General features: G+C 48.9%; 1 protein-coding gene across 4 annotated transcripts in view; it reads left to right on the top strand.

The window, feature by feature from the left end:
• The window catches only part of TENM4 (teneurin transmembrane protein 4), a 913,628-nt gene that overhangs the window by 737,486 nt on the left and 148,440 nt on the right, over positions 1–27,702 (top strand). For all 4 annotated transcript variants that reach the window (XM_075546361.1, XM_075546358.1, XM_075546360.1 and 1 more), the window contains 3 exons: positions 12,206–12,307; positions 14,496–14,690; positions 21,770–21,970. In XM_075546361.1, coding sequence (XP_075402476.1) covers positions 12,206–12,307; positions 14,496–14,690; positions 21,770–21,970 — 498 coding nt within the window. The remainder of the gene's footprint in view (positions 1–12,205; positions 12,308–14,495; positions 14,691–21,769; positions 21,971–27,702) is intronic.

Raw genomic sequence — 27,702 nt, 5'->3', positions numbered from 1 at the left:
CCCTACACTTTATACCAAATAATGGGCTAGAGTACAAAAGTGTTTCATTGCCAGGGGAGCGCTGATTGATTTTTTTTTCTGAAAAAGGAGCGATCGTTTGGGAACCTGTGCCTTATAGTGTTAAGTTATAGGCATGGGGGTTCTGGCTTAGGACAACCCTTAAAGCCTCTTACTAATCCCATTGTAATACTCCCCATTGGTTTTCTTCCCCCAGATTATATCCTATGACTGAACACAAATCAAGGGGCTTCAAAAAATTAATGGAAAAATCATATTAAATGATAATGGAATGTGTCCATGCTTTTGAAAGTCCCTTCCTCTAGCTCGTTGTTGTTGTTGTTGTTGTTGTTAGGTGCCATGGAATGGGTTCAGACCCAGCGCAACCATACGTGCAACACCATGACGGAATGAAACACTGCGCAGCCCTGGGCACTGTTTATGTTTGAGCCCGTCCAGCTCATTAAAGTTCTTTTCTGTATTCCTGTGCTTCACAAAGCCTGATGCACTCTCCGGGGACTGGTTCCTCCTGATAACCTGTCCAGGATCCGTGAGAGGAGCCTTATTACTCTCTCTTCTAAGGAACATTCTTGCTGTACTTCTTCCAAGATAAGTTATTTGTTCTCCTGGCAGTCCATGATCATGTGCAGGGATCTTCAACAACACCATAATTCAACCGCATCCATCTGGTCTTCCTTATTCGTTGTCCAACTTTTACATGCATATTAGGTCACCTTAATTAGGCCATCTCTGCTCTTGAACGCTGTAGAGAGGTTGTAAGTTACATAATCCGTTCGTTTAGTTATCCAACTCACAAACACTCATCTGCAGAGTGATGCTCTTTCCTGGAGACGCAGAGACGAGTAACACATTTCCTGCTCTCGGGTAGTGACCAGGATTTTTGGAGGGTACCTGTACACAAAATGGAACCTGATCTACTACAGTGACTGGTATTCTACTCAGACAGTTAGGAAACCCTTCCTTCTTGGAACCAAGTTGATTTCTCAAGAACTAGAACCCCCTGAGTAACCTGGGTGGCAAGGCATTCGGCTGTTAACCGGGAGGTCCGGGGTTCGAATCAAGCCTATGGGGGACATGTGAGGCAGGTGCTTCTGTAACTACTCATGGCCTTGGAAGCCGTATGGAGCTGTGCTGCTCTGTGTTGTGGAACCACTGAATTGTAAACAACTCCTCAACCTTGGATTTCAGTCAGCCTCTTAGAGTCCGAAAACAATCTAATCTTTAATCCATCAAACATGTCTTCTCTTACTAGAAAAGATATCATGTAGATAAGCTAAACTCCCAATTCATGGAAGCATTCTTTATATGAACTGTACTGGAGAGTGCTCTTATTTCTGGGTGCTCTTCAGTGAGCAGGATCCAGTTTATAATTTCTCCCTTATAATCCTGCTTAGTTTCTCAGTAAGACAAATATTATGGAGTATTGGCTGTGTGTTCGGCGCTCATCAGACCCTTTGGAGAACCAGGGGTGAGGCCCGGGCTCAAGGGGCTCCCAGTCTTATTGATGTCATTGCCTTTGTCCCCCAAAGGGACAGTTAACAGGGAACCGAGACAGAATTTCATCCAGGAGACCATCTTAATCCTAGACCCTTTCTTTGAGCACCTCTTATTCATGGCCGGGACATCTGGGTGTGATGGATGGAAAACAGATCTCCCAGTTCAAATGCCGGTACAGAACTGGCTTTGAGCCCAGGCTGTCAGGGGCTCTGTCACATTTTTGTCATTGCCTTGACCTCGAGCGTTCCAGACTGAAGACCTTTGAATCCCGTCGTCTGCCAAGAAAGCTGGGCGCCTACAGGGACTGACACCTCACAGGCCACGAAACAGCTTTCCAGCAACTGGCACCCGCCCAGTGCCAGTCTGGAGTGTACAGGGAGTCACGCTCCTCCAGAAGCTGGCATGAGCTGCCTGTGTGTGGGCTTCTGGGAGAAAACAGTTTTAATTTGCTTTGACAGAATGCCCTTCCCGCCAGGAGAAAAGCTACCCAAACACCTTGCCTTCTTCCTGCTCCGGAACAATACTTGTTTGCTTTCTCCTTTTGACTGTGGGGCGTTTCTGTGTGCTTCGTCTGGGCATGGACGGGTGTTTACCCCACTGGCCCACGTCTCCCTGCTTAGATTTATTAGACCCCGTTGGTTGAGCTCACCAGTGAAAGTCACGTGTGGCCCTTTCTGAAAAGCGAACTACCAACTCTGCCAGTCCTCCGCCGACCTCGTGACCCCTGGCATAGCAGACAGTATTATATTAGTTGATCTTCACAACAGCCCTCTGAGGTGAGTGCTATTAGTAAGTCCAATTTGAAGATGGGAAACTGATGTTTAGAGGTTGTCCAAAGGCACATCGTTAATAAGACTCGGCCGATGTCAGAGCCCATCCTTTGGACCAGCCACTAAACTACAGACTTTGGCTTCAGACAGAACTTGGTCATAATCCCGCTGTCAGCGCTCACATGCGGCCGAAAACAATAGGAAATAAGGCGAGAGTCTCCATCAGACGCTTCCCTCAACATTTGCGGTAGAATTACAGCCTAGCCATGTTATCCGGTCTGTTTCCATCTTTTAGTTGCCAAAATCCATCGAATTCTTCTGTCTCCGGCATGGATGTGGCCTAGAGAAGCAATTATAGCAGCCACGGGGTAGGAAGGGGGCAGGGGAGAGCCAGCCTTCTGGCCCATCGTGTTAGCATCTCTCCTCTGACAGAGTAGCCAGGGGAGGCACCAGGAATGCACGTCTGTTGGGAAACACGTGGGCTTTGGTTCTTCCGGTAGACACTCCCAGAGCCTCTCTCAGCGTCCGGGTATGCCAATGAAGGGGCGTCAACAGAACGGGGGGGGGGGGGCAGGCAGCTGTAAGAAGCAAGGGGCAGGACATATCACAGAACAACGAGACGGAGTTGTGAGGGTGCTCGGGGCCGCCGGGTCAGCAGGCAGGACAGACCAGGAAGGGCTCTGGCCTCACCTTCAGCTGATTCTTTGACGTGGCCACTGAGACTCGGCGTCGAGCTGTTGTGACGGCAGAGGTGGCCCCGCTAGGCCAGGGCCCAAGGCCAGGCCGCTGGCGTTGGTAAGCTGGCTGAGGGGAGAGCCACCTTTCCTCTGCAGGCGGATTGGCCCCTGTGACATGTGTCATGTTGGGAGCTGGGCTGCCCGCTCCCCCTCCCCGAGGGAGCGTTTTCTTTGCTCAGCTGTGGCTCCTCGTTTCCTGCAAGATGAGCCTTGGAGAAACCAAAGAGAAAAGCAGATGGTGGCAAAGGAAGAGGAGAGGCATTCCCGGACAGCATCCTCCGCCGAGGAGGGCAGACCTGCTCCTCCGCGTGCCCATCTTCACCTTGACGTGGGCTCCTGAACATTTGGTTCTGGGAACGAGCGGGAGGCTGGCCACGTGGGGCGTTGCAAGGGACACCCCGAAGCCCTGGTGGTTTCCCCACTCTCCGCCGCCTCTGGGAAGAGCACTCGTGTCTTGTCTTCCTCGCGCAGATCCCACTTTGTATTTTGAGCAAGCTTGTTCCCCACGTCCAGAGAACCTGCCCGCTCACAACAAGGAGACATTGAAATTCCGCCATCCCGTACTTATGGAAAGAAAAACCAGTTCCTGAAAATCGAATTTCCTACCGGAGTTCACGGTTACCATGCCGGGATAGAAAAACACAGGCTGGAATGGAGGCCCAGCTTTCCGAGAGAACATAAGCCAATTATGAAAACCAGCTATTCCTAGACAGCTGACTATTTCATTTGGCTCCCAGCAGATTTAGACACAGCCCTTCTGCTAGAAGGCGGCAACTGCAGGTGGAACCTGAGCCCCGGGGCAGGGACTGCTGTTAGATACGGGGTCCGTTTCTCACCCAGGGCTACCCCGCGGCCACTGGCCCGGCACCATCCCCACAAGCAGGGCTGGGTGAACCCAGGGGTCACTTTCTTGGGCTGAGGGTCTTCCTCTGATTTGAGGGTGCTCTACCAAAGATGATGTCCTTCTCAGCGACGGGTCCCTCCTGCCTGGTAACATGTTTAAAGTACGTGAGACCATTTATGTTGTTGAAAAACAGGTACTTTCAATCAAGAGGTGACAGGTCCTTCTTAGAAAACCCCTTCCTGCAATCTCTGGCCTTGTTTCTGTCCTAGACCATATCTTTCCAACCGCTAATTCTTGCTTTTGCCTTCAAAGTCCAATCGCCAGGAATTAGCAATGCACTTTGACTGCATGTTTGATCAGCTTTATACTGCAGAAATTTAGTTTAAAAAATCATAATTTCTCCCTCCTTTAGTGGTTGATGCATAAATTTGAACAATCTTAATAACTGGTCCACCTTGCAGGAATACAGATGTTATCCTGGCACTGATGGTGTTGCATTTCAGGAAAAATCTTTGTAAAATTTTTTTTAATTTCTTTTTAATTCATTAAAACATTTATTTTTGTAGTTAATTTCATTGGGCTCTCTTACAACTCTTGTTACAATCCATACATCAATTGTATCGGACATATTCATGCATATATTCCCTCATTCTTTTCTAGACATTTACTTTCCATTGAGCTCCTCCTTTGTTCCCCTCCCTCCTCCCCCCTACCCACCAGGATAAATCTTGAAATGATCTTTTGACAACCTAAGAGACGGCACTGTTCCTCGTCTATTTGTTGTTCCTGGCTCGGTAGACCATATTATAGTTTTTGGATTCAAAATCGCCAGTACTAGTCCATTTCCATTCATAAATACCTAGAATATTAATCTATTCCATTCCATTTCATTTTTTGCAATATCCAATTTTGTTAGATTCATAATTTGTACACTCCACAGTCAAAGTGCTAATGGATGTTTGCAGCTGTTTCTTCTTATCTGGAGTCCTGCCGCATCAGGAAGTCAAAGTCCTCGAAGCGTTGCTTGATCTAGGTCATTCAGGTCAACTCTCTGAGGAAGCAGCTCTTGCCTGGCCATGTTTACAGGGCCTTCCACCCTGAGGGACTCATTTTCCTCTACCAATTCAAAACCAAACTCACTGCCGTCGAGCCCAGGCCGACTCAGAGCGACCCGACAGGACAGGGTAGAACCGCCCTGTGGTTTGCCCTGTAACTCTTTACAGGAGTAGGAAGCCTCGTCTTTCTCCCACGCTGGTGGTTTCAAACTGCTGACCTTGTAGTCACCAGCACAACGACTAACCACTACACTACCAGGGCTCCTCGTCTTCCTATGGGACCAGAACTTCACCAAACATCATGTTTATGCAATGGCATTCACCCTTCCCCTAAGCCAGTGAGTGTCACTTAGACACTAGAGTGTCGCCTATCTGGTCAACTGAAATGCATTTGTGCCATGCTATGTGGACCCCAAGTTGTTAACATTTCCAAATAAAAGGAAAACTACATAGGTAAACATCAGAAGAGAATCGTCTTTGAATGACTAGCTCCCTTTTCCTTCCTTGTTACCACCTTCAAGGGACTCCACATCTCCGAAAACCTCCTCCTCCTTTGATATCCACAGTCTGCAGTAAGTTTAAAGGAAACAAACTTCTATTGTGTCAGATTGAGCAGCCAACACTGTGCTCAGATACAGAAAATAGACTTCCCTCGGTTTTTCACTGTGAAGACTTTTTGACAGGTGATAAGCAGGCTTTTATCTCGCAGACTTCATAAATCAGAATGGAGAGAGAGAGAGAGAGAGAGAGAGAGAGACATCTGCAGCTGAGTCTGTGAAGAATGGAGCTGATGATAGTGCTGATTGTCTTAGGAGACATATTTTTTTATACCACTGAGTTAGAAAGGAGTCAAACAGTGGAATTTTAGATGTAGGATGGACTCTGAGATCTAATTCCATTCTTTCAATGACAGTAGTATTTACAGAAACCTACTTTACTTATTTTGTGCAGCAGGAACAAATACCACAAGTGGTTGACTTTAACAAACAGAAATTTATTTTTACGTGCCTTAAGAGCCCTGGTGACATAGTGGTTACGTGGTGGGCTGCAACCCGCAAGGTCGGCAGTTCAAAATCACCAGCCAATCCTCGGGAGAGAGATGGGCCTTTCTACTCTTGTCAAGAGTTACAGCCTTGGAAACCCACAGGGGCATTTCTGCTTTGTCTTATCAGGTCACTGTGAGTCAGTCTTGACTCAATCACAGTGAGGTAGGAGGCTAGAGATTCTTGGCACCCACTCTAGGGAAAAGCTTTCTCTCTCAGTTCTTCTGACCTTCTAATCCTGCACAAGCCTCCTCCATCTTGCATTTCTCTGCCCCTGTCTTCACTCTGCTTGTTTGTTTAATCTATTTTATATCTCGGATAAACTCGGAATACACTGCATACTAACCCTACTTTATCAACATAGTAAGCACGGCCCATTCTAACCATAAGCTTCGAAGTTGGGATTTGCAACATGCTTCAATCTACCACAAACATTCTCCCGTTACTCTCCCCCCAAAATGCACATCCTTGCCACCATCAGAGGAGGGAGAGTCCGAGGAGCCGAGGGGCTGTTTAAGAGGTCAGGAAGGTGTCGCATGGCAGGTGGCATTTGAACTGGATGGAAAGATGGAATAGGAGTTGGCCGGTGGGATGTCTGAGAAGAGCAAGTGCACAGATGAGAAACGGTCAAGTGATGGGATCACGAACGAGACCTGGAAGCTAGGTCTTAGGCCTGTCTGTCCTGTCTGTCCTCCTTCTGCAACATTACCTGTAGAACTAAGCCTCTGAGTGTCAAGATAACCGATAGCCATACATGAAAATAATTTGGGTTTAAATGTTGACCTATGTTAATATGTTTCAAAAGCTACTTAAAGGGAAACTTTAATATATGAGGGGGTTTCAAAAATTAGTGGGAAAATGGGAATTAAAGGCGATGAAATTTTTCCACTAATTTTTTGAAGTGTGTGTGTAAGTTTAATGTATTTAGGAAGACATGTCTGGTTTAAAGAATTAGAACAGGTGTTCTTTCAGATAGGGTCGATAGAGATCAGAGATACTTGGGCCTGGCCTGTAAGCCTTAGTTCTATCCATGCCCAGATTGGAGGCCACATGTTATTCCTAAGTCTATATTCCTATAAAATCATGTTTGTGTTTTATGTTCCAACATTGAATTGATAGGATCTCCCCTTTGGTAAAGGAACTACACATTTGAGCCCCTTTTCCAATCTTCTTAAAGTTTTTGGCAACTTGATATTAGAAGACATTGGGGAGGAACCTTTCCAGCAGGTACACCATGCCGTGAATGCCCGCCCCTTTCTCTGCTGAGTGACTGAAACGACCCTGCTGGTTTTGCCCATCCCTGCTGCCACTGCTCTGGCTCCTCGGGGCTCGGTTACATGGATAAGGGAGTCAAAAAGGCCATGGGAAAACGGAATTTTTACACCTGTTTTTGCACAGTTGATCTCAGTTGTAGACGCATAAAATTTTAGAGCAAGAATCAGTCCTTCATTGGGCCTCCACTCAAGCACTCCCTCAAGGCAATAATACTTTCTAATATTAAATTGGCATTCTATGATGCTCACCTTCCCGATACAACTGCTGAAGACAACGGGGGTGAATAAGTAAATGTGGTGAAGAAAGCTGATGGTGCCCAGCTATAAAAAGATTTAGCGTCTGGGGTCTTAAAGGCTTGAAGACAAACAAGCGGCTATCTAGCTCAGAAGCAACAAAGCCCACATGGAAGAAGCACACCAGCCTGTGTGATCACGAGGTGCCAGAGGGATCAGTTATCAGGAATCAAAGAACAAAAAATCATATCATTGTGTGCTCACCTCCCTGATATGATCGCTGAAGACAAATAGGTGCATAAGAAAATGTGGTGAAGAAAGCTGATGGTGCTCAGCTATCAAAAGATATAGAGTCTTGGGTCTTAAAGGCTTGAAGGTAAACAAACGGCCATCTAGCTCAGAAGCAACAAAGCCCACATGGAAGAAGCACACCAGCCTGTGTGATCACAAGGTGTCGAAGAGATCAGGTATCAGGCATCATCAGAACAAAAAATCATATCATTGTGAATGAGGGAGGGGAGTGCAGAGTGGAGACTCAAAGCCCATTTGTAGCCCACTGGACATCCCGTTACAGAAGAGTCTCTGGGAGGAGACGAGCCAGTCAGGGTGCGCTGTAGCAATGATGAAACATACAGCTTTCCTCTAGTTCCTAAATGCTTCCTCCTCCCCCACTATCATGATCCCAATTGTACCTTACCAATCTGGCTAGACCAGGATATACACTGGTACAAATAAGAACTAGAAATACAGGGAATCCAGCACAGATGAACCCCTCAAGATCAATAATAAGAGTAGCAATACCAGGAGGGTAATGGGAAGGTGGAGTTGAACGGGGGAACCGATCACAAGGCCCTACATATAACCCCTTCCCTGGGGGACAAACAACAGAAAAGTGGGTGAAGGGAGACATCGGACAGTGTAACACATGACAAAATGATAATAATTTATAAATTATCAAAGGGTTTTGACAGAGAGGGGTGGGGAAGGAGGGGGTAAAAATGAGCTGTTACCAAGGGCTCAAGTAGAACGAAAATGTTTTGAGAATGATGATGGCAACCAATGTACAAAGGTGCTTGACACAATGCATGTATGGATGGATTGTGATAGAGTTGTACAAGCCCCTAATAAGATGATACAAAAATTAAAAGAATCAGTCCTTGGAACCATCTGTGCCATCTCCTACATTTCCAATATGTGTTAGTCCAGGGAGACGAGAAATAAATCCAGAGATACTCATACATGTGTGAGAGAGAGCTTTATCACAAAGAGTGGTTGTATATTGAGAAAACATCCCAGCCTAGTCCAAATCAAGTCCTTAAGACCCATAGTAGCTCATAAGTCCTATACTAGTCTATGAGATTCCTCTTCAGACTCACACAGCACACGCAATGATGCCGAATACAAGAAGATCACGGGCCAGTGGGTGAAAAGTCTTGTGGATCCAATACTGGTGGAAGCATCTCAGCATGGGCACAGGGCTCCTCAACAGGAAGGTGAAACAGAAAGATAGAGTGCCCCGCCTCTTCTGATGACAGAATCAAGAGTGGAAGCTCCCAGAATCCTCCTTCTGGGAGGCCACCCCCACAAAGAGACATCATTGGCTATGACCTAATTGACAGGCTAGACACCACACCTTCATAGTACCCTCAAGTTGACATGAGATGGTGTAACTGCCACACCATATAAGGAAGGTGAGGCACAGAGAAGAGGAGTAAAGTAAGTTGTGTTAGGTCATACCGTGTATTGTAAACAGTGTAGTCTTGGAAGAGAGACCCAGAGCTAGGTCCCCTTTCCTCCAGGCCGTGCTGCATCACACCCACGCTGATGCTCTAGTGCCAGCTTGCTCATCATCTCCATCTCCCAGGTAGACTGCAGATTTGCTACAGGAAAGACTTTCGTCTTTATGGTACTGTCATTTACAAGGAGCCTTCTTAGTCTTGTCTTCAGGAGCCCTGGTGGTGTAGTGAGTTATGAATTGGCCCACTAACAACAAGATCAGCAGTTCAAACTCACCAGCTGCCCTGCAGGAGAAAGATGAGGCTTTCTGTAAAGATTTACAGCTTCTGAAATCCAAAATTCTCTCCTGACCCATAGGGTGGCTAGGAGTGATAATTGAGGTTGGTTTTTTATTAACTTTGTGTGTATGATTTATAGTTGTCAATTAAGACAACAGGTTTTAAATCTGTTAGTGCTGATACAGCTGTTAATTCCTTGAGTCTGCTCCACCTGTTTCCTCCTACTTTCTACTCTTCCAGTGACTTGCTGTGCGTCCCTGGACAAATCCCCACCCCCTGAGTCTCACTTTCATTTTCTAGTAAAGTAGAGAATCAGTCTGGATGGTTTCTTGGATCCCAGCAAGCTCTGAAATCTCTGTTGTTGTTAGGTGCCTGCAAGATGGTCCCAACTCATGGTGACCTTGTGTCCACACAGAACAAATACTTACGGTTCACATAAGCGGCAGCCACTGTAATGTCTTCATGGTTTAGAAGAGTCTTTAGTCAGTTATAACCAGACTGCTAGAATCTAAAAGCGATTCTTCGATTGCAGTCCCGAGTCGGCATTTCAGTCCATCTTTAAAGGCACAAACTCATTTATCCTTTGTCTGAGACTTACTCATGCTGGACAGAAGCAGAAAGCAAACTTCATGTTACGAAGATACACATTGATTATAACATCCTGGTAACTTCAAGAAGAGCAAGCATGCATTGCAAGGTACCTTCTTGATCATAAAAGAAACAATACCAAAATTCACTGTAACATCACGGTGACCATAACAAGATCAACTACACCATGCAGATCACAACATCAAAAGGAGCAGTGTTAAAACAAATGACATATTGAAGAATAGTCTAAACTAATTGTAGTGTCCTGAACCTGGGAACTTGAGAGTACATTCTAAAATCCATCACTAGTGGGACTTCCCGAGATGGGAGGGGGAGGGAGGCAGGTCATTCAGCAGCTGACAAAAATGGAGTTTCGTTTGCGTATCTGCCTCACTGACTGGTTCCGTGCCATCCTCACAATTGTCATATGGGGGCCCATTGTTGCAGCCACTGTGTCCAGCCATCTCCTTGAGGTCTTCCTCTTGTTCAGTTTACGAAGCATGGTGTCCCTTTGCAGGGACTGGTCTCCCCTGAAATCTCTAGAATTCTCTTCTGTCCTACTGGACTCTTTGTTGCCTGCAAGATTGGCTTTGCTGTCCCACAGATAATACTCTGCTCTTTCCCAGCATCTGCTATGTAATAAATTCTTTCAAGGCTCAGATAACATCCTGGAAGAAGATTAGACATGGAGTCTTCAGACTTGGGTGAAAATCGTAGTCCCATGACTTAGCATCTGTGTGACTTTTAGCAAGTCACTGCATCTCTCTCGGTCTCATGGGCTGTCCCCCCCCCTTTGGTAAAATAGCAATCATCGTATGCACATGTCAGAACTGGTCTGAAAATGAAAGGAGATAAACTTCATGGAAACACATGTCACAGAAAGGCACTCAATGTATAATTTCTTCTTTATTCCGAATTGCTCCTTACTGAGAAATAACCTTTGTCGAAGAAACAAATTTTACCATTAACACGTTCACTAACTAGAGCTATACAACATAGACTGACTTTCTTATTTTAAATCATTTTATTGGGAGCTCATACAACTCTTAACCACAATCCATACATCCATCCATTGTATGAAGCACATTTGTACATTTGTTGCCATCATCGTTCTCAAAACATTTGCTTTCTACTTGAGCTTTGGTATCAGCTCCTCATTTTTCCCCTCCCTCTCCTCACCCCTCCCTCATGAACCCTTGATAATTTATAAAGTATTATTATTTTGTCATATCTTACACAGTCTGACATATAGACAAATTTTTCTGGAACTCGTTCTAAAATGGGTTGCATGTTTCCCTGATGTGGCGTGCAGAGTAGAGCACAGGTCTTGGAAGGGTTAGAGCAGCTCGTGTTCCTGCAGGGAGTGGGCATGAGAGCAGATCCCAAGGATGCTGGGGGGCCAGAGGCCCTATGTCAGGAAATCACCTGGCCGCTCCAGACAGCTTGGGCCTTTTGTACCTGGGAAAATGGGTAGCCATCAAAGGGTTTTAAGCAGGAGGGTGACAGGATCCGGTTTGTTTCAGAGAGAGGGATCAGCCTGCTGTGTGGGGGAGGAATTGGGGTGGCGAGTGAGAAAGGAAGATGGAAGACCAGCCACCGGGCGGCTGTAGTGGTCTAGTGAGAGAGGATCGGGGAACTGGACTGATCTATTAAAACACCTAGGTGGACAGAGACAGATTGTCTAGTGCCCAGTAGCTTTTATGAAATACAAAGTTAATGGAAGTAATATTACGGTATTGTAGGAAAAATGAAAAGCCCAGGAAAGCATGAAGAAGGCTCCAAAGATCGCCGAGCCCAATGGTAGTCACTTGAACAGATGAAGCTACTGTGTTTCCTGTCATGGGTTCGCGTCCGTCAGTCTTTGGAGGAAGCATTTCCGATGTATTTGTAGATACAAACTTGGTTTAGAAAACTGTGATTCAGAAAGATGTTTCCCAGAACATATGTCTTAATGTCAACTGAGATGGACCTCCGTGAGAGTAATTATTAATTATTCATTATTATTCATGATTAACCCAGGCTAGAATAGCTCAGACATGCAGCTAGGGGTAACCCGCAGGTCCCCTCAGGAGCCTTCTGTTTGGAGAATGTAGCTCGTGTATGCTACTCTCTTCTCTTTTCTTTTTTCAGAGTCCGTAGATAACTGCCCCAGCAACTGCTATGGCAACGGCGACTGCATCTCCGGGACCTGCCACTGCTTCCTGGGATTCCTGGGCCCCGATTGTGGCAGAGGTGAGAATCCTGCACGGCTTCCCACTGCCACTCCAGGAGCCACGGGGTCTCGCATTCCATTCCTCGGGGCATGTGCAGCGCCTCAGTCGACCTTCCAACCTGCCCAGAGCCATGCTAAGGGCTGATAGCCGAAGCTCTCAGGCCGCAGACTGCAGGCGGGTCTGTAGCTTTGCCCGTGCTTCTTACGCACATGTAGACAATCAGAGAGACCAAAAGGGAGAGGTTTTATCAGGACCCCAAACCAAATTCACTGCCATCGCGTCGATGCCAACTCATTGTGACCCTATAGGACAGGGTAGAACTGCCAAGGAGAGTGTCCGGGCCTGTAAATCTACAGGAGTAGAAAGCTCTATTTGTCTCGAGGAGCCTCTGGTGGCTTTGAACTGCTGACCTTGCCGTGAGCAGCCCAACACATAGCCACTACGCCTGCCACCAGGGCTCCTTTTACAATGGGAGGCACTGAGAAAGGAAGGGAGCATCCACTGGGGGACAACCGTGGAGCTTCTGAAGTCCTCAGCCCTTGCCCTGGGTCTTTGAACTTGCTTCTCAGCAATGCTGTCTGGCTTATCCTGTCCAGAGGAGAAGGGTCCTGGCAGTGCTGCCGGTGCACACCTGCCCCTCGGGAGCCTGTCTGCTCCGCAAACATTCACGGCTCCAGAAACCTGTATAGTACCACGGTGGGCCCGAATGCACCCAATAGCCGTGGGTTTTGTCCAGGAACTGTTACTTCAGCACAGGGGTCCTCAAACTTTTATAACATGGGGCCCCTTCACTGTCCCTCAGACCCGTTGGAAGGCCGGACTATAGTTAAAAAAAAAACTGAACAAATTCCTATGCACACTGCGCATATCTTATTTTGAAGTAAAAAAAAAAAAAAAAAAACTGGGCAAAAACACCCAGCGGGCCGGATCAATGTCCTCGGCGGGCCGCATGTGGCCCGTGGGCCATAGTTTGAGGACACCTGCTTTAGCACCTTCGAACAGTGCTGGCGAAGAGGGTCTGGATTGCTGTCCACGCCCAGCCCCAGAGTCGCCTGATATCTGGACGTACAAAGTGGTCGTGATCACCGCTACTGAGATCGTTCAGAAGGCTGCCCAGGATCCACCCGGTGCTCTTTAGCTTTCCTTTCGGTCCCCCGAATGAAAAAGGGGGGCACGCCAAAGGGGAGTCTTAGACCTTGGCACTCCCCCAGCAGAGCTGAAATGAAGACGACTTTCGCCTGTTCCACGTCTTCATTCCCTCACCCCTATGGCTCATGCCTCCTCATGGGTGCTGTGCCAGGCACTGGGTGCCCATGAGTAAGGCCTTCCAGCCTTGCCTGAGAGATGTACAGTAGTCTGGCCGAGGAGTCCATGAGCGGCGCTGTAGCGAGGCTAAGGACAGGGAGGTGCCAGGCAGGCAGAAGAGGAGAGGCTGTCTCCATTTGGAAAGGACATGGGAGCCAAGCCCTGGTGCTGGAGTGGGACTGCATCAGAGGGAGGCCGAGGTTCCAGGTGTGGGGAGCACTATCCTGCCGGAGCTATCCTGGGACACTGCCCCGAGGACGCTGCTCCTTCATCACCACGTGAAATCGTGAAATCGATGGAGTTGAAGGCAGCAGCCCAGTGGAAGCACAACCTTTACCTGCTGAGTGCTTTAAAAAGGCCCCAAGCCTGGCGGGGACCAGGAGACCGGGTGCAGGGGGAAGGGATGAGTCATTCTTTAAAACTAGAATTGCTGCCTTGACCAGTATGCAGTTGAGAGTCATGCATAAAACAGCCTTATTGTGTCTCGGGTCAGACCTCACAATGCAACATAATAGTTTTTATGTGGTGTCTTCCACCGATGCTCACAGACCTTTACCCTCAGGGGGATTTACCCTAAGGTAATGCTTGACAGAGCCAAGTTGGGCTCACTTGGGAGGGGGGTGCTGGAGCAGAGTACTGAAAAGCAAGGAAAGGGAGGATTTGTGGGATTAAAGAAGAGTGATGCTGGGGGAGGGTGTAGGCAAGTGGAGGAGAGCAGTTGAGACAGGCAGGAGGCCCAACCACTACCTTTGCCAGCGAGAGCAAGGAGTAGATTGCCCACCACCCAGCAGTGTTTACACTGGCATGAAACGCTGAACCATTGCAGCTGTTAGTCCCGCCAGGGACGCCACAGTGGGACCAAGGCAGCGGTTCATGCCCTGTCTCCTGCCTTGTCTCCCCAGCCTCCTGCCCTGTGCTCTGCAGCGGGAACGGCCAATACATGAAGGGCAGGTGCCTGTGCCACAGCGGCTGGAAGGGCGCTGAGTGCGACGTGCCCACCAACCAGTGTATCGACGTGGCCTGCAGCAGCCATGGCACCTGCATCATGGGCACCTGCATCTGCAACCCCGGCTACAAGGGCGAGAGCTGTGAGGAAGGTAAGGCGGCCCTGGCCCCTTCCCAGAGGTCAAGGCTGCGCACACTCCACAGAGGCATCCCAGGAGCAGGGGAGACCTCTGGAACCCCACCTCAGCCCCCAGCAATACTGATCCCAAGGAAGACCCACCCGACCATTCCGGGTCCTGGCCAGACAAGGGAAAGAGAATGCTCCTGCTTGGAGCTCTTCCCGCAGACACAGCTCTGTTCCCCTCATTGATCCCTCGAGCCACATTAGGCAAGACATCCTCTCCATGCTCAGACGCAGAGGGTCAAACGTCTTGCCCAAAGCCCTGTGATAAGTAGTTGGCCGAGCTTGGCTGAAGCCCTCAGTTCCTGGCTCCATGGCTCACGATTTTCCCTACTCTCCTATAATATGCTCATCTGCTCCCTCTGAACCTTTTTGAGCTCTGACTTTAGCACAGGCACCCCCACCCTGCCTTCCTCCAGGATGCTCCTGTGTGTGTCTCCCTGGTTCATGGTTAGTAGGTGCCCGTGGGCTCTTTCCTAAAGCCAGTGTCTGCCTGGGGAGACCTGGACGACCGACTGAACACTGACTCATGAATCATGACCGTTTCCTCTTGGAGCACAAAACCAGGGGGGCACATCAAATAGCCCCAGTCCACAGCCGACACGGCTATGGCCCAAGGAAGGGCCTTGGCATGCCCATGGCCATCTAGGGAACTCAGAACAGGGCGAGAGTCCAGTCTGGGCCTTTCTAAAAAATCATTTCACTTGGGGCTCCTAAGCTCTTACAACAATCCAAAAATCAGTTGCTATCAAGCACATTTGTACATTTGTTGCCATCATCATCATTTTCAAAACATTTTCTTTCCTCTTGGTATTAGCTCCTCTTTTTTTCCCTCTCTACTCCCCCCTCCCACCCTCCTGGACCCCTGATAAATTACAATGTTTTACTATGTTCATATCTTACACAGTCCACTGTCTCCCTTCGCTCACGTTTCTGTGGTTCATCCCTCTGGTGGGGGCAGGGGAATGCGTCAATCAATATAGTCAGTTCCCCATTTCTCCCCTTCTCCCTCCACCCCTGACCTTCCCCCTACCCTCATGGTATCACTACTCCCATACAACTGTTCCTGAGGGGTTGATCTGTCCTGGATTCCAGGGGTTTCCAGATCTTATTTGTACCAGTGTAAATGCCCTGGTCTAGCCAGATTTGTAAGGTAGAACTGGAGTCATAATAGTTGGGCAGTGGGGAAGTATTAAAGAACTAGAGGAATGTTCCATACGTGCTGTTCTTCACCCTGGCTGACTCATTCCTTCCTTGTGACCCTTCTGTGAGGAAATGTCCAATTGTCTACAGCTGGGCTTTGGGTCTCCTCTCCACCCCCATCATTTGCATATTTATATATATGTATATATGTTTATTTGGGGTCTTCTGATGCCTGATACCTGGTCCTGTTGATACCTCATGATCACACAAGTTAGTGTGCTTCTTCCATGTGGGCTTGTTGCTTCTCTGCTAGATGGCCCCTTTCAAGGCTTTAAAACTGCAGACACTGTACCTTTTAATAGCCAGGCACCATCAGCTTTCTTCACCACATTTGCTTAAGCACCCATTTGGACTTCAGTGATCATGTTGGGAAGGTGGGCACCACAGAATGCCAGGTTATTAGAACAAAGTGTTGAGATCACTTGAATAGAGATCCAATGCCTGTCTGCTACCTTAATAGGTAATATTTAAATATATGTATATAGACCTATATCCCTATTAATACATCTGTATTTATGTATGTGCATGCCTCTATTTGTCGCTGTATAAATGCCTTCTGCAGTGTGGGCCTCTATAATTCAAGACTAGCACTCTGCTTCTTGGCAGCGTGGAGTTTCCAGGTGAGAGGAGGTGCCTCATTCACAAAGAGCACGGCAGTCATGGGGTGTTGTCATAGGGTGTTTCAGAGTGCACACAGACAGGCTTCAGAAAGGCACTCGTCTGTAATCCACGAAGTGCTGTATTGTTCGTAGTACTGAGAATCGTATTATGGGGACCAATGAAGCACAGTTCCTCTTGGACGCCCCTCACTTTATCCAAAGTCTTCAGAAAGGGGCAGGCTTTGGCTGTGAAACTGGCAGATGACTCAGTGTGCTGGTCTGCCCCTCCCATTCTCCTGTGTCACTCATGGGGACAAAATGGCATTGTCCCTACTGAGTGTCACAGGCTCCACCAAGAGCTAGCCCTCCAAGCCCACTTGGAATTAACAGATAGCCCTCTCTTCAGGCATCATTTTCTCTGAAAAGAGAGAAATGTAAAAGGCCCATTTTCAAAGAGTGGGGAACAAGAAGGGATTAATGTCCCCAAAGCATGGCCTCTCCAAGACAGGCTGCCGAGCCCCACGTGTGCCTGGAAGCTCCTGATTCAGACCCATTCACTTTGATGGGGATTCCTAGGGGTCTGAGGGAAGCACTGGCCAGTCCATCCAACAAAGGGGCCTGGCTTTCTGATCCTGACCCAGTGACCTTCGTCTGCTTCCCTTTCTTCGCAGTCCCTGGAGGTGAAGATGCGGGGAGGGAAAGAAAAGCCAAAAAGGAGATTGTGCTGGAGCCTGGGGGCCCTCCTGCCCACCCACCCACCCACCCTCAGCCCCTGGTGACCCCCTTCTCCAGATAAGCTGCTCGGGACAGGGCCCTGGAGCTGCACGGTTGTTTTCAAAGGGAGAAAAGCCGTTGTTTAAAGCTCTGATTTATTTATGTTATCTATCTGAAAAGAAGTGTTTTCACTCAGGCCTTCCTTTCCGACAAGGGCCATGTGGTATTGATTCCCTTTGTTATTTTTCTGTGGGGGAATGTCACCAAATATCCCCTGTGTGGATAATGGAGCTTTCTGGGGGCCTTTGCCCGCCTCTTCCCTTTCTCCCCGCCTTCCCCAGCTCTGCTCCAAGGATTTTCCTGGTGTTTATAAAACAGCAGCTTAACCAGCTTACTTTTGGCATTCCACCCCCTCCCCACCTTCTTTCTCTCTGCCTCCCCCTTCTGAAGCTTATTGCCAAGTTCTTTTGTTTTAAGTTTGTACTGAGCCGGCAGGACTCTGGAGGGAAGTCTGGAGGGAGTTAGGGGAGAGCCAGAAGGGTATGTTCTTGGTCCCAGGGAGCATCTCATTACTTATGTGGCCAAGGACACGTCCAGCGTTCGGGGCTGTGTTTGTGGCGTGGCCCCTTAAGGTCCTCGCATTGTAGTAACAGGCTAATCACCAGCCAGACATGTTGGCACTGTACCTGTGTTTGGTCCTCCTTTTAAGAAGAAAGCGAAGACCATCCTCTAAACAGAACGCAGCCCACCTCCTCAGCGGCTTCACCCCTGCTCCCTTCCCCGCGGCACCCCTTCACCCCAGACCTGCTGCCTTCCCCACATTCTGCACAGCCCCTAAGAGCTAATTGTTCCAGAAACTACGCCGGGGAAACACTGGGAGCCAACTTCCATCGCATCGCAGGGTTCAGTCACCCAGAGACCCTAGAGAGGGATGGTTGATTCAGGATGTCTGCTCTTGGAGAGTGTAGCAGAGAAAATGGCCCTAGGAATCTCCCCACAGGGATCGCAGCCAATCCAGCCCAGACTTCCTTGTCTGAAAAGTCTTCTATAAAACTCCTTCCCCACCAGCTCCACCTGCCCTGTTCCCAAGGCGACCTTCCAAAGCCTGGGGTAATGGCTAGGATGTGACCTCTCATTGTCCCTTATGATCTCTGGCCACTGCCTGGACCACCTGCTGGGAGCACGAGCTGCTCTGTGCTGGTCCCGGGATCCCCATTGGACCTCTGATGTCCGAGGAAGAACAGGAGTGTGACAGCAGGGGCCTCTTGCTAAAACCGGCAGCCTCTTGCCCTGCTTGCGAGCCACAGAGATTGATCGGCCCCCTCACCCAGGGCACCCTGGGATTCTCAGAGGCCATTTCACCTCAAAGCGGGGGGACTGGGACTTACAGGATGGAAACTACCTTGTGAACCTTGGGAAAGGGGTGGCTTGGTTGTTTCCTGTCAGCAGCCTAATAGGCCAGGATAATCCTTCTGAGGGCTGAGGCAGGTCATGAAAACCCATCGTTATTGTTTCTGTTATTTTAGCTACCAGGCATGCCTCACCCAGGATTAAATGGTGGCCAGAGACTCCAATAAAAGACATAGTTTATGCTTGACTTTGTTACTTCTCCACTTGTTTTCTTGCTTTTACCTCTGGTTTTTTAACCACATTATGTGTTTGTACCTACATGAGTTAATGTGTATATATACATGTTTGAGCCAGTAAGTCTAGAGGCAACGGCAAGAGGTCTACACTGGAGAGAATGATTTACATTTCAGTTCCTCCACTGACCCGGGGGTGGGGGGAGGAGTGGAGGGGCGTGATCCTGCGCACGGTAGTCCACCTTTCTGTGCTTTCCATATCCGCGTAACAGGGTTGTACAGACGAAGGGAAACCGTGTACACACAACAGTCATAGCCAGTTCGCTGGCCGAGAAGAGTAAGTGAAGGCTAAGATTTTTTTGGTTTTCACTTACCATTATGACATTCTTGTTTATCCTGATTATATTTTTAGCAAATGGTCATTCTTGACCCTGATCTTTATTATGTATTTTATCACATATGTCAATCCATTGAATCCCTATAAAAGCCCTAAATAGTGGGGGAGGGGAAAAACATTCTTTATAAAACGGCCCTCAAAGTAAGTGTTCTCAGAAGCTTGCTCCTGGAAAAATCTACCCCACTGATGCCAGGAACCCTTGGCTTCCCCAGACTGAGCTTCCCAGCAATTGTCACTGCTGAAGACAAATACACTGGTTGTAAAAAAAAAATCGTTAAGCAAGGTAAAGGAGGGTCTGAATGACCACTGAGCTCAGGCAGCGGTTTGCCCAAGTCATGCCGCTGTACGGCCTTGTGGAAGAATAAGCACTGTTGGGGCCACAGTGCTTAGCATGGTGCCCGGTTCTCTCTGCCACGTAAGCCTCACCGCCCCTAAGAGGGAGAGGCCTTCCCTACATGCCTGCTCTGTTGATAGGAAGCTCAGCACAGTTATGTGGCTTGACTCTGGTCATAGAACCCACAGATTTTTTGTCCCTTGTCCCTTGACCCTAGGTCCTCAGAAGTCACATGTGAAGCCCTTTCCCTGCGGCATGAACACGTTCTTGAGACCCCTGTAAGGAGGAATCCAGCTACACTCAATGCAGCTCCGTCCACATCCTTTGTCCGACGTGTAGGGTCACCCCTCCCCCACCAGACATGGCTGCCCATCCCTTAACAGAATTCGCAGAATCCTCAGACTCCCTAAACAAAAGACAGGTGCTGGCAGCTTTTTGGCAGAGTAGAGGGCCTGACCCTTTCCCCACCCCGCCCCCCATCTCCCCTGAAGTGGCCTTTTGCACTGTCGAAGGAACTAGGGTCACAGGATAAGTTAGCCCTCTCTGAAAGTCTTCTACTTTTAGGGGTGTTTTGTGGATAATTAGAGATTCATTTTGTTTCGCTCACAACAGAAACTTTCATTTGGAAGAATCGGCCCCAGGCACCGAAATAGAATCAGCCTCAGACTCTAGATTGCTTTCCATGGGGGTTGGCCGTGCCACCTGGGATCAGTTGTTGGCCTCGCTTAGCCTCACTTGCCCAGCCTGCACCTCCCTCGGGTGGGAGAACTGATAGCATGGGGCAAGCACCTAGTGCAGAGCAAGCACAAGAAAGCGCCCATCAGGTGCTGTCCATTATCCTTCCCTGCACCCTGCCTCGGCCTCTTGACACCACTTTGACCTTGGGCCCTCCCTGGAGAGGCTGCTTGGCTCTGCGCTCCAGCCCTCCGCTCACCTGCCACGGCAGAAGACTGCAAAGTCAGCACATGCGGCCGAGCGCGGTCATGGAAGTGCTTGCCCTCCGCAAAGGGAGCTCTGCGCGCTTCTGTCCATCTCAGGGATTTTAGGTTTGGACGTAAGTTTGCAAGGTTACATCTTTCACAGGGCCTTCGGGGCGATGAGAGCCCGGACACATTTTCTTTTCTTTTTTTTTTTAATTTTAACAATTTATTGGGACTCATACAATTCTTTTCACAGTTCATACATATACATACATCATTTGTATAAAGCACATCTGTACAGTCTTTGCCCTAATCATTTTTTTCTCTTTTCTTCTTTTACATTTTATTAGGGACTCATACAACTCTTACCACAATCCATACATATACATACATCAATTGTATAAAGCACATCCATACATTCCCTGCCCCAATCATTCTCAAGGCATTTGCTCTCCACTTAAGCCCCTTGCATCAGGTCCTCTTTTTTTTTTCCCCTCCCTCCCCATTCCCCCCTCCCTCATGTGCCCTTGGTAATTTATACATCGTTGTTTTGTCATATCTTACCCTATCCGGAGTCTCCCTTCCCCCCTTCTCTGCTGTCCCTCTCCCAGGGAAGAGGTCACATGTGGATCCTTGTAATCAGTTCCCCCTTTCCAACCCACTCACCCTCCACTCTCCCAGCATCGTCCCTCACACCCTTGGTCCTGAAGGTATCATCCACCCTGGATTCCCTGTACCTCCAGCCCTCATATGTACCAGTGTACAGCCTCTGCCGGACACATTTTCACTTAAAGTAAGAAATCTCTTCGTACGTGTCCTCATGCTCATCGAAACGAAACTCTCCAAAAGTGGCGAACGATAGCAATTCACTCTCCAGACACCTGCAGAGTGCCCCTCCTCTGACGGATCGTGTCCTGGGAGGCCGCCGGGCAGAGGAGAAAAGTCCGTGTTGTGATGACGGCAGAGAGAAGAGGCTCTGCGCACTGTGGCGAATGGGCAATATGCGTTTCTCACCTTGCCCACCCCAGGGGCCTATGAGACAGCAGGTTTAACCCATGCTTTACAGACTAAGGTAGATTCAGATGACTCCATCAGAGCCACACTGTCTGCTACTGGGTAGAGGTGGGAGCCGAGGTCTCTCCGTTGCCAAAGTTACTGCCCTTGGCTGTATCATCCACGTCGGTGCCCTTCTCCAAGACATGGGGAGCCACTTCACGAGTCACTGAGTAGCCCCCTACAGGAGTGCCCCCCTGGAGTTGGTTCTAACACTGGCCTTTCTTGTCTGCCCTCTGCTGCCCAGTGGACTGTATGGACCCCACGTGCTCAGGCCGGGGCGTCTGCGTGAGAGGCGAGTGCCACTGCTCCGTCGGATGGGGAGGCACCAACTGCGAGACACCCCGGGCCACGTGCTTGGACCAGTGCTCAGGCCACGGGACCTTCCTCCCAGACACCGGGCTCTGCAGCTGCGACCCGAGCTGGACTGGACATGACTGCTCTATCGGTAAATTAGGGGGAAGACGGGGAAGTGGCACAGATGAAGGGGAAGGGGGAGGGGAGAGGTTTTCCATATGTGATGTGTTAACCATTGAGGCTGTGGATGCATTTCTTTTTTCCTGAAACACTCCACCTTCAGCACCTCTACTCTTAGATGGGGAGCGAGGTCAAGAATCTTGTCCTCACCTCATTCCTGCCATCTGGTGCTGCTTAATGACACCATTCATTGTCATTGTAGGCATGGTCACCAACTCATCTCACATTCAGATGATGAGACCTAGAAGCAAGGGGGGTCCTAGGTGAGGTCTACAGGGGGTGGGCTCCAAAGGACACATGTGCCAGCCAGCCAGCCCATCCTTTGATTTCACCCATCTCCTCAAATGAAGTCCAAAGTCACCATAGTATTTAGAGGCCTCTCTGATCTGGCCCCCACCTGCCTCTTTGGCCAGACCCTCCTCTGCCAGACTGTAAGTCCCATGAGGGCAGCAAGCACACCAGGATATAGCATAGGCCTGGCTCCTGATCAAAACGTTACTGGCCACATGATTGCATGTGTTCTCTCACTTGTTACATTTGATTCACCATAGGATTTAGACATCTAAAGTTCAAAAGACAATTTTGTTGGCATATTTCTGTTTATAAGCTCTGATAGTCCGGGTTGACTAGAGGAACAAATTCATACACACTCATGTGTATAAGAAAAAGCTTTACATACAAGATCAGTTGAATATTGAGAAAACATCCCAACCCAGTCCAGATCAAGACCATAACTCTGATATTAACCCCATATATCCAATACCAATCTATAAAGTCCTCTTCAGACTCACACAACACAGGCAATGATGCAGAATGCAGGAAGATCACAGGCCAGGGAGTGGAAAGTCTTGTGGATCCAGTGGCAGTAGAAGCAATCATTCCTGTTCCATCTGCACTGACTCTGGGTGGTTGGGTTGGCGGAGATGTGCCCCCGCCGTCCACCTCGGAGGAGGAGAAGGGGCTCTTTCTTCGCGAGACAAGTGTCTTGCTGTTTGGCACTGAGAACAGGATTTCATGAGAGCCGCTTCAGCCACCATCAGCTGCACTCAGCAACCAGCCTGTCATGAATGTGAGCTGACGCATTCCCTAATCCTTTGGTTAGGTTTGTGGAAACCATGGAGGAACTTCAATACAAGTGTTGACTCGGGCCCCTGGCTTCCCAACAGTTTGACTTCAGTGTCTTCTCAGAAAGTCCTCAGCTGAAATCCAGGCAGTCTTCCTTCTTGATAAAATGCACGCACGCACGCACGCACCCACCCACCCAGCAGATTCCTGTGGCCCAGAAAAGCCAGGGCTAGGCAGCCCCTACCCTGCTCCCCCAAACACACCTCTTTCCTCAGCTCTGGGCCCCCATTCGGCTTGACAGCCAGAGCCATGTAGGTAGAGTGTGATGGTGGCAGTGGTCATGGAGGCGGAAGCAGTGGTGATTCTCGCTGTGGCTTCATGGATGGGAAAGGATAAAAGAGGAGAAGTGACGTGTCCAGTGTAGTTGGCCTCCACTGAACGAAGCCCAGCTCCACCCTTCCTGCCACCGCACGATGGAATGTTACTTACAAAGCCCCGCAGCTTGTGGTCCTTACACTGTAGCAGGCACTGGACCAAGTGCCTTCAACTCGTCTGAGTTAATGCTCCTGACAGTGTCAAGAAGGGAGTACTACTAGTTCCATTTTCTAGGTGAGGAAACTGACGCTCAGAAAGATGAAACGCTTCCCAACATCTCCCATGAAAAGTGGCAGAGCCCAGATCCAAACCAGATTTGACCCCGGGCTGCGCCTGGCACTGTGTACACTGTGCAGCGGGTTACCCGCGTGTCGCTCTCTAGCCACGCGGTGGCCACTCCTGGAGGTCAGGGCCTTTCGGTGCAGACTTTGAACAGTGACATGCCTGCCCTGGGCCTCTGAGCATGGAATATGTGACTTCATGAATGGTCAGCGCGATTTGTAAAAAGAGAGCGAGTCCATTGGGAACAGAAAGGATGGAGGAGCTACAGCTGAAGGCCACTCAGGAACCCTCTGGCACATTGTGAAATAGTCTAAATTATCCCCTTTCTCTCAGCACCCCCACGCCCCCTATCCACACACATCCGCACATGTGCACAGACACGACAGGGCTAGCTTCAAACTCCCCGAGCCCCTCCTCTGACAGTGTCCAGACCCAGCTCATGGTGGTGTCACGTGCTGTGCCAGCCCTGGTTCAGAACCGGGCCTGGACAAGGGCCGGTGTCATTTTGCCCCCCAGCCCCTGGAGAGCAGCCCTGGCCTGGCTGGAGGTCTCATCAGCCTTTGCTAAGGACCCCCGCTTGCCAGCGCTGAAGAGCCCGCTGACCCCCCTTTCAGTCCAAGTGCTTCAGCTGGCTTTCCACCCTCTTGGCGTGGAGCTACCTTAGGGGAAAAAGGAAGGAATTGGGCCTCTTTGAGATGGTCATTAGAACTGGAGCCGCCTACCTTCCTTTCAGAGCCTAATGAATTCTATAGATTTCAGGCTCTGTGGCATTTTCCAGGGCATCATTTCAAATGCTCTCCCCTCACCTCATCCTTTGTCCCTCCTCCCGTGCTCCCTCCTGTCTCTCTCCCTTCCCGCCCCCCACCTCCTCCGCGGTCTCCCTTCCTTGGGCCCCAGAAATTCATTCTTCATTTCCACTGCTCTTTGAGGGCGCTCCAATCTTGTCTTCCATCAGTGACTTTTATTTGAGAGGGCTCGCTCACCACGTTTTATTCCTCCACGTGGCTGGCTCACAGAAGCAGCACATGGCAGCGATCCCGCCTGTAAAATGCTCATGCTGGTGGTTTATGATACTTATCATTTCGTTACAATTGAGTTTCACATGCACTAACAGGTAGGGGTGTTTTAGAGGTTCCATGGCTGGGCTTTGGAAGGACGGTACAGGCGGTAAGCATCGCATGGCTTTAGAGTAGGAGCAAGCTAGGTTTTTAAGACTTACCTGACCCATACAATGTGCTTAATGATACTTACCTTGCAGGGTTGTGTTTCAGATATATGCGTGTGGGTGTGCATGTCTACTTTTGAGTGTGTTCCCATAGACACAGGTACTTACATATCTGACATTTGTAGGTAAGAAAATTCCTTTCCATCCCACTTTTTCCATGAATGTCTGAGGCCCCCTCATGTGTACACATATATAAAACTGCCTGGAGGATGATAGGGTGATGTCTAGCAAGCACTCAGTCATGAAGGAAGTGTGCAGATTTCCAGGATCTGCGGTTAGAGCTCACTTAGCCAGAGTCTGCAGTCAGTAATAGCAGGTCTGTCAGGAGTCTGCGCGAGGGAACGATTTGTTTCCACGCTGAGGCTACGCAGTCGGGAGCAAGGGAAGAGCGTGACCTCTTTGGGAAGTCTGACTTCATTGGGGAGAAAGGCAGGGAAGAAGGCCATCAAGGTGGATGTGGTTCACACCATGGTGTCTGCCGAATGCTTTGCTGAATAGCTTGCATGAAAAACAAAAACCTAGTCATTACAGATTGAAGATGACCCTTTTAGACTCCATGTCAAGCCTCGTTTTTTGTTTTTTTTAAATTTTTAGCTAGTTTAGCTTAACCTGATGTGGGTGTAGCTTACCTTAAGGGTACCATCCAGAAATCAAAGGCAGATAGATGCTTTGTCCCTCCCATTTCTTATCTTTCTGTGATTCATCCTCTCCCAACATAAATATCGACCATAAATATAAATATCATAAATATCGACAATGGTGATTGGATGGGAAGATGGTATCAAATAGAGTCGCCAATACCAGCAAAGTAACACCCAACACTTCAGACACAGGCACACAAGCAGTAATCACAAGGTTTAAAAAAAAATTAAAGCTCTAACGATAGCAGTTGCATTAGTGCTAAATTTTCAAAATAATAATTCAGTTTTATTTATGAGGCAAAATATAATTGCATTTACATTGGAAGGAACAGATTTTGATTCTTATTAATGGCAGCAAGACTGACTGAGATGCTCGAATGCCAGAGAAACTGTCTGCGTTCATGGATGGCAGAGGAAATGGGCTCCAGCACTAAGCATGCTCCCCTGTTACAAGTCTCATTTGTGTAACCGGAATTGTTCCTTCTCTGAGAAGCATTAGCTTTCCCAGCCCAGAAAGCACAGCCCCGACACCCAATTAAACATCAAAAGGAAACGATCAGGTTGGACTATTTCTGTATAGGTCTGTTAAGGGAGGGGAGACTCAAGGTTAGAATTTCAGCTGAGGAATCCTATCCATTGAGACTTGACATTTCCGGTTACCCTTTCCCTACAGCAAGTGCCAGCTTACAATCAAACTTCAGAATGCTGACTCTGTGACAGATCGACCCTGCTGCAGCACAGACAGACGGTGCTGGCAGGAGGCAGGGACAAGCCCAACAGGCAGCTGGGAAGTCATGCGCGGGGCTGGACCCGAGGAGATGGTCGGTTCCTAACATTTAATCAGAGCCTGAGAAATTGGGCCGAGACAGACACGCCGCTAAATACTCCAGAGCTGAAGGTTGATAAACCAGGAGCTGGCAGCTTTGTAATTTCCTAGGATTTCCCCTGACAGCCCTGGAGCATTTCCTATCAGAATTGGAAGTCTTCAGTATGCAAATATGAGCCCTGTTGAAATGGGCTTCAGAATCGGTGCTGGGCCCGGATGCCCAAGCTGATGTCGGGTACAAACTCTCCAGTTACCTTCCCAAGTCAAACTGCTGGTCTACTAACGTGTAAAAACATGTTTACTTACTCCTCCGAATGGAGACTGTGCACCTCACAAGAGCCCCTGCATGGAAGCAACATGCACAAAAGCCTGTACCATTGCTGCTGGTATTTGTCCCAGGAAAACAGTTCAGAGAGCGCGAATGATGGCCCAGACTGCCTTGGCTTCAGAGCCATGTGCATGCCCTCCACAGCTCCGTGCACCCATTACCAAGGGTTGTGCTCCAACAGCAGCTGGGCAACAGGCATCAACTTACAGGCCCTGCTTCATCGGGTAACACTGCCAGGAGCCATGAGGAGTGGTCGGGATAGCAGATATCTAGGAAAAACTAAAAAGACTCACGGAAAAGGCCAGTTACATTCAGCCTCTGGGCCCAGGGCGGCTTCTTGGAGATGGTGGAGGTTGGATTTCAGCCGCTGGGCCCAAGGCGGCTTCTAGGAGGCAGTGGGATTGAAAGGAGGTGGTGGAGGTTGGGTTTCAGTTGGCATAGACCGGAGGAGGAGGCAAGCCATTACACCACCGCTGCAGCCTGTGCAGGAAGTGAAAGTCTTGTCGCGCATACAAAGATGAAATAGAGCTTGGCGTTTTCTGGGAAAGACAGGCACTTTGCAATGACTCAGATTAGGGTATTCACAGCCATGGTGAGAGGGACAAGAAAGAGGTGAGGGAAGTGGGTGGGTGTCAGATCATGAGAGCGTTTCCATTGTCACTGGGGCACAACCAAAACATTTTAAGAGGTGTGCCCCGGTCTGTTTGGCTTCAGAACACTTGAGTTTCCTGTTGGGCATCAAGGTGCCCAGGCGGTAGTATCCAGGATAGATTTGGATGAATGAACACATAACAGGGAAACCTTTTACAAAAGGACATCCAGGTTAGAGGTCTTGGCAGGCAAGAGTCAATGTAGCAGTCCCTTCGGTTCACCTAGCCGGTTTCTTTAATGCGGGGTTCCTGTCAGAAATACACACTAATACTCATGCTCTTCTTTGACTTCTCTGCCCACCAGCTTTTCG

This window comes from Tenrec ecaudatus, chromosome 4 (genome assembly GCF_050624435.1).
Source record: "Tenrec ecaudatus isolate mTenEca1 chromosome 4, mTenEca1.hap1, whole genome shotgun sequence".
In the NCBI taxonomy this organism is placed as follows: domain Eukaryota; kingdom Metazoa; phylum Chordata; class Mammalia; order Afrosoricida; family Tenrecidae; genus Tenrec; species Tenrec ecaudatus.
Note: the sequence above shows the minus strand (reverse complement) of the source record. Positions and strands in the feature narration are given on the sequence as shown.